This window comes from Zonotrichia albicollis, unplaced genomic scaffold, assembly GCF_047830755.1.
Source record: "Zonotrichia albicollis isolate bZonAlb1 unplaced genomic scaffold, bZonAlb1.hap1 Scaffold_254, whole genome shotgun sequence".
In the NCBI taxonomy this organism is placed as follows: domain Eukaryota; kingdom Metazoa; phylum Chordata; class Aves; order Passeriformes; family Passerellidae; genus Zonotrichia; species Zonotrichia albicollis.
The window spans coordinates 1,154,720-1,162,044 of NW_027428428.1; the positions used below are offsets into that span (position 1 = coordinate 1,154,720).

General features: G+C 52.4%; 1 protein-coding gene across 1 annotated transcript; it reads right to left on the reverse strand.

The window, feature by feature from the left end:
- Nucleotides 1–5,395: 5,395 nt before the first annotated feature.
- On the reverse strand, nt 5,396–6,337 carry LOC141727788 (olfactory receptor 14C36-like). Its single transcript, XM_074534076.1, has one exon. It carries the CDS (start codon nt 6,335–6,337, stop codon nt 5,396–5,398), a length of 942 nt encoding a protein of 313 aa, XP_074390177.1.
- Nucleotides 6,338–7,325: the final 988 nt, after the last annotated feature.

Consider the following 7,325-nt stretch of genomic DNA (forward strand, 5'->3'; position numbering starts at 1 on the left):
TTTGTATTTCCCCTGTAAAGTCTGCATCAATAACTCCAGGCAAAACAAATAATCCCAGCATAGTTGTAGAAGAGCGTCCTAATAATAATGCTCCACATGTTTGTCCATTTAATATAAGAGGACCCTTTACTCCAGTTGGTATTTTCTCAGGCATATTCGTCATTAGTGTGACGTCTACTGCTGCTGCTAAGTCCAAACCGAGGCTCCCTGTTGTTGCGGGTTGCAGACAGGAGGTGGCAGCAATGTTGCGGCAGCTGGTGTCTCCGGTGTCACGGCGGCAACTTGTGTCTGGGCGCAGCCCCCGTGAAGCGCGCTCTGCTGATGGTTTCCCGACCGGCGCCTACAAGCCGTAGTGTTGTGGGAGCTGGATCGGCAGTGTTGACACCAAATGCCAGTCGCTCGACAAGCTTGGCGTGTGTGTCCCTCAGTGCCGCACCGGTAACACTTGATAAATGGCTTTGAACTTCTTTGCGTGAATGAGCCATTTCAGAGAGGAGCAAAGGCAGCTAACACCTGATTCTGAGTAGACTCTGCCTGCTTTTGTAACCCCAATCCTAATTCCTTTAGAGCTTCTACTATGAATGCCTGCGAAGCCGTTGGCATTAACGCCATTTGCTCTAATGCTTCCTCAATGGTCCAATTTGCTCCCAAAGTAGCTAACACTCTTTGGGTTGCTGGATTACTATTTTGAAGGGCACACTGCTTCAATAGCCCCCCCTTAAGGTAGTCTGCAACCCCGGCCCGATCTATAGCAGTAGCTACCCTATCGATAAAATTTCCAAATGATTCTTCTCTACCTTGCTTAATACCCATAAAAGTTGGTAACCCCCCTGGCTCTTTAACCATATCTATTGCCGTACGCACTAATCGCATAGCCTCTCTAAGTTTATCCGGTCTCGATATCATCTGTGCCTCTGTACGCAAATAGGCCCCTAAGCCCATGAGCTCGTCCATTGTTACCCCATGTAATGGGTCTCCCTGAGCCCATTGTACAGCAACTGATTCATTTACTAATGCTTGCCAATGTGCATTAAACAATAGCTGCTGATGTTGAGTGAATATTAAATGCACTATTCCTCTTAAATCATTTGGGCATAAAATCTGAGTATTAAAGAGATAATCTAACATTTGCCTAACAGGTTCACTTTTTACTCCAAATTGACTAACCGTGGAACGTAACTGTGTTAACAACTTCCAATCTAAGGGAGAATATGCTGCTACATTATGCATAAGGTTCCCTTGTGCATCATACTGTGGTGTGTATGTAACCGGACATGCAAGGCTAGAAGCTATTTCTACTGCCTCGCCATCCCCCGTTTGCATTAATTCTTTTGCCACAGCAGCCCAAGCCTCCCTCCTTTGTTTAGCCATTTCCCCCCATAGATCACGGTGTGCCCCTGGGATGGGAGCTGGCTCTTTGGAGGTGCTATGCTGACGGCATTTTGGTGCAGGCACCAAGTTTTCGCATGGGGAAAGCAGTAAAGCAGAGGCTGGCTTGTGCGGGGGAAGCGGCCCCCTCGCCAGAGCTGTAACCGGAGCTGGCCTGCTCGGGGGTAGTGGCGGAGGCAAAGCCGGCGGCGGAGGCGAAGCTGGCTTGCTCCCACCCCCACCATCCGACCCGCCTGAAGCCGGCGGCAGAGGCAAAGCTGGTTTGCTCTTACCTCCCCCATCTGACTCGCCTTCCCCCTCAGACAAGGGAGGTGCAGACGGTTCCGCAATATTTATAGGCAAATCTTCCACACCACTATGCTGGGGACTTTTAGGCATAAGTATCTTAGTTACAGAAGAGCTAAGGGATCATCCTCATGACCATATCCTATATTCCTGTTATGAGCTTCCGTCGCCCTTTCTGCTGCCTTTCTCTCAGAGACCTGCTGAAGTAACGTATTATACACCACCCGCCATAACTTCCCGAATTTCTTAGCTGACATATCACTGTCTAACACTGTATCCATCAATATTTCCCCAAACTTTTTCCACTCTGATAGCTCATGAACTGTGTGCGGGTTACTAAATATACCTATAGCATGGCCGTAAGCTAATAACCCCAGTAATTCCATTTTTAAATCTATCTCTTTTACTCCTCGTTTTTCTAAATATGAGGAGAAGAGATCGTATGCCGCTTGCCTATCCATACCTATTAATCAGTGCGCACTGTTTGCAGCTCTCCAGGCTCCTGCGGCACGTAGACGGCTTGAGTCACAGATGTGATCCTCAAGGGTGCTTTATAATCCGGCACCGTCCTTGCTGCAGGGTACCCTCATCCAACTTCCTCACCAGTGGCGAGTTCCCTTTTTCTTTGTAATCCGAGAAAAAAGGACAGGGGTTCAACGTTGCCGCATCGTTGCCCGCAGCGGTGCCCACAGCGTTGTTGCCCGCATTCTCCACCATTTGACGAAGGAAGGAGATCAGGACATCAATTGATCATCACAGGCCCAATTTTATTGATCAGTATGGCGGGTTAAATACAGTTCATAATGAACTTCATGCATATTGCAAAAGTTGAGCTCAGGATTGGTTAGTTACATATCAGCAGCTACACCTACTTTTACATTCCTATGGTTCTACTTTTGATACTTTCTACATATTCTTAGGAGATATTCAGGACTAATCTCTACTCCCTCTCCTCAGGTTGCAGCAAGGTCACTGATTGCTAATTGCTGACATCTTCTTTCAGCTTGCTGACTGCTGACTTCCCTCTCTCAGCTTAACCAGCGGCATTATGTCAGTATGGCCTTTCTCAGCCAACCATTAATAAAGCTCTCCACAAATTGGTTCCACAGAAAGAGGAATTGGAGGAAGGATTTGAGGTACTGCAAGGGTAGGAGGGAGGTAAGTGATCAAGGGAGTCCCAGTTTTTGTTAGTCTCCCTAGCCTCTTCTTCTTTTACTTTCCTAGCTTGCTCTTCCTCTTTTCATTTATAGACTCTTGTATTTTCCTCCTCTGAGGTGTACTTTAGCCAACAGGTGAAGTTCTGTATGTGATGAGCCTTTTGCAGGAACTTGGGGAAAAAATAAGGTGCATCACCTTCGGACAGAGAGGCAGGTAACTCAGGAAATGTTTAAGGATGTTGTTACGTCATACAGAAAGAAAATTAGAGAGGTGAAAGCTTAAGACTTAACCAGGCCACTTCTGTGAGGGATGAGAAAAATGTTTCTGTAAATACATTAATGGCAAAACGAGGTCCAAGAACAATCTCCATTCATTATTGGGGGAGATGGGGTTACCAAATATGAGGGAAATGCTGAGGCACCTAACCCCTTCTTTGCCTCATTTTTCAAGAATAAGACAGGTTGTCCTTGGGACAAGTGTTCTCCTGAGCTGGTGGATGGGCACAGGGAGCAGAACAGCCCCCCTGCAATCCATGAGGGAGCAGTTGCTGACCTGCTGAGCCACTCAGATGCTCACAGGTGTCTCTGCAAGCAGATGGGATCCATCCCGGGGGGATGAGGGAGCTGTGGATGAGCTCCCCAAGCTGCTCTCCATCATTTACCATCAGTGCTGGCTCAGCAGGGAGGTCCCAGAGGACTGGAGGTGCCAATGTGAGCCCATCCCCAAGAAGGGCTGGAAGGAGGATCTGGGGAACTCCAGGCCTGCCAGCCTGAGCTGGGTGCCCGGCAAGGTTATGGAACAGATCACCCTGAGTGCCATCACAGGGCACCCACAGGATGGCCTAGGGATCAGAGCCAGTCAGCGTGGATTTCAGTATCTGCACTGATGATGTGCATGAGGGGACTGAATCCAGCATCAGCAAATTTGCAGATGACACCAAGCTGGGTGTGAGTGTGGATCTGCTGGAGGGTAGGAGGGCTCTGCAGAGGGCCCTGGACAGGCTGAATCCAGGGCCCAAATCCAACAAGGTGACGTTGAACAAGACCAAGTGCTGGGTCCTGCATTTTGGCCACAACAACCCCTGCAGTGCTACAGGCTGGGGACAGAGTGGTTGGAGAGCGGCCAGGCAGAAAGGGACCTGCAGGGACTGATGGACAGCAGGCTGGACATGAGGCAGCAGTGTGCCCAGGTGGGCAAGAAGGCCAAAGGCAACAGGCCTGGATTAGGAATGGTGTGGCCAGCAGGAGCAGGGCAGGGATTCGTCCCCTGCACTCGGCACTGGTGAGGCCACACCTCGAGTGCTGTGTCCAGTTCTGGGCCCCCAGTTTAGGAAGGCCATGGAGGGGCTGGAGCGTGTCCAGAGAAGGGCAACAAGGCTGCGGAGGGGTCTGGAACACAAGTCCTGTGAGGAGCCGCTGAGGGAGCTGGGGTTGTTTATCCTGGAGAAGAGGAGTCTCAGGTAGACAAGGCAGTGTCAGGGCACAGGTTGGACTTGATGATCTCCAAGGTCTTTTCCAACCTTGCTGATTCTGGGATTCTCTGAAACCACCCTTGGAGCAGTTGCAGGACGAGCCCTGGGCCTCCTCTTCAGAAGGTCCAGCAGCCCAGGTCCCTCAGCTTCTCCTGCCAGCCCCAAAGCCCATCCTGTCAGTCCTGCTGAGCCTCTGCAGCTCCTCCTCACTGCCCAGAACAGGGAGCCCCAGAGCCAGACACAGCAGCCCAGCCGTGTCTGTGCCTGCAAGGATGGGGCACCTGTGTGAGCTGGGGGAGAGGCCAGGGCTGCAGAGGGAAGATGTTGTTGGCAGCTCCATGAGGATGCTCTGGGACGCTGCCCTAGGCTGTGCAGAGCACTGGGGATGGATCAGCCCCTGCTCTGCTGCTCCTTCCCGTCTGCCCCAGGGCCCTTGCAGAGCCCCAGCCATGCTGTTTGCCCCCAGCCTGCCCACGGCCAGCCTGGGGCTGCTCACGGGGCTTTTCTGTGCTGAGCATTGGCCTGGCCGTGTTCTTGAGAGATCCTGGGCAAGGAGCCTGGAGCCCCCAGGCCCTGGGCTGAGGCGTCAGCGCTGCCCCAGCAGTGCCCATGGCCTGTCCCTGCTGCAGCCCCGGCACTGCCACCCCCAGGGCTGTGCCCGGCCCCGAGAGCACTCAGGCCTTGCAGCAACACCAGGGCCACCAGGGCAGCGGGCAGGGCCACGGCAGCAGCACTGGCAACACCAAGTGCTGCTGCTGCTGCTGGGCACAGCTGCTGGGCCAGCCCTGATCTGCCCCCAGCTCTGCACACAGACATTGCTGCTGCTGCTCCTGAGAAGGCAACAATAGGGGGATCTCCTGTGAAAACTCTGCTGGGAGATCCTTTAGCTCCTTTAAAGCCACTAAGAGACCAGCTCCTCATTGACACAGTCTGAGGCCCTAGTGAAGACTGGAGAAACAAAATAAGAAATTGCAGAAAAAATGGCCTTGGTTTAGGGAGAATTTAAAAAAAATGAAAACAGAATAAAAAACATAACCAATCCAACAAGTAGTATCAAAGATCACTTTTATTTCAGGAGATATGCAGAAATTGTCAACCAGTTAAATGTTTCCTAAATGGTGCACTCATCAGTGTCCACACTGCAGCCTTGAGCTCCTGGTTCCTCAGGCTGTAGATGAGGGGGTTAAGTACTGGAGGCACCACGGAGTACAGAACTGACAGGGCCAGATCTAGGGGTGGGAAGGAGATGGAGGGGGGCTTCAGGTAGGCAAAAAAGGCACTGCTGAGGTACAGGGAGACCACAGACAGGTGAGGGAGGCAGGTTGAAAAGGCTTTGTGCCGTCCCTGCTCAGAGGGGATCCTCAGCACAGCCCTGAAGATCTGCACATAAGAGAAAACAATGAACACAAAGCAACCAAAACTTAAACAGACACCAAGCAATGAAATCCAAATATTTCGGAAGGTGGAGTGTGAGCAGGAGAGCTTGAGGATCTGGGGGATATCACAGAAGAACTGGCCCAGGGCATTGCCATGGCACAGGGGCAGGGAAAATGTATTGGCTGTATACAGCAGAGCATAGACCAAGCCACTGGCCCAGGCAGCTGCTGCCATGTGGGCACAAGCTCTGCTGCCCAGGAGGGTCCCGTAGTGCAGGGGTTTGCAGATGGACACGTAGCGGTCGTAGCACATGATGGTCAGGAGGGAAAACTCTGCTGAAATGAAGAAGATAAAGAAAAACACCTGTGCAGCGCATCCTGAGTAGGAGATGTCCCTGGTGTCCCAAAGGGAATTGTGCATGGCTTTGGGGACAGTGGTGCAGATCATGCCCAGGTCACTGAGGGCTAGGTTGAGCAGGAAGAAGAACATGGGCGTGTGCAGGTGGTGGCCGCAGGCTACGGCGCTGATGATGAGGCCGTTGCCCAGGAGGGCAGCCAGGGAGATGCCCAGCAAGAGGCAGAAGTGCAGGAGCTGCAGCTGCCGAGTGTCTGCCAATGCCAGCAGGAGGAAGTGCCTGATGGAGCTGCTGTTTGACATTCCTAACTCTGGGCATTGTGGACTGTAGAAACAAGACATTGAAAAGATGACCAAGCTCTTGGAATCAACCCTATAGGGTTATTTTAGGAATTCCCTCAAAACTACTTCTCTACCTGTGGGGAAACTTCACTCAATATGTTTACTCTTGAGCTTGGGTTTATGCTCCTGAGTTACTGATTCATCTTAAGCACTGCTCTCAGCCTGAACCCTGGGGAAGCCCACAGGGAAAACAGGGCTCCCTCAGCCCCATTGCAGTCAGACCTGCTGGTCCCCACACAGGTGCATTTTGCCCATTTTACCTCCCTGTAGTTCAGGGTGATCCAACATAAACTGAGCTTGAAAAATTTAGTCGAGTTTTAAAAGACTCCAGTTTAAAAGTCAATTTCTCTAAGCCCTTCTCTCTTTCCCTACGCAGCTGGACAGGGAGGGATGCCAAGGGCTTGCCTGGCTCTCTGCTGCCTGGAGTTGTGCCTACTGGGAGCTGTTTCTCTCTATCCAAGCCTTGTCCCTGCCAGTGCTGCCAGAGCCCAGCCCAGCCCTGGGGGCTCAGCTCTGCCCTGCAGACCCCTCCCAGCACAGGGCACTGCCCAGGGGCATCTCCCTGGCAGCAGGGCCTTAAGGGCCGGCCAGACAAATAGAGATGCTGCAAGCCAAGGAGCTGCTGCTGCTGTCTGTAGGGAGAGGAGGCTGAGGAAGCACTTTCTGAGGGAGATCTGAGGCCCATCTGCTGATACCCAGGGTGACAGTAAAGGAGTCTCAATGACACAGCCAAAGCTGACAGCCCCTTTCCCTTCCCTTTAGGGGAAAGCTGAGAGCAGCCCTGGCCATGCAGCACCATCTCCAGAGCAGGAGGAATCTGCCCTGATGGGAGTGGCTCCTTCCACCTCCAACTTCTCCCCTGCAGCGTCCATGGGGAGCTGCCAGGCAGGCTGAGAGCTGCCCCTGGCAGGTGGCACATGGCCTGGGCTGGCCAAGAGCCCCGAGGGCT

Coding starts and splice junctions, on each gene's coding strand:
- LOC141727788 (XM_074534076.1), bottom strand. CDS start 6,337: ATGTCAAACAGCAGCTCCATCAGGCACTTCCTCCTGCTGGCATTGGCA.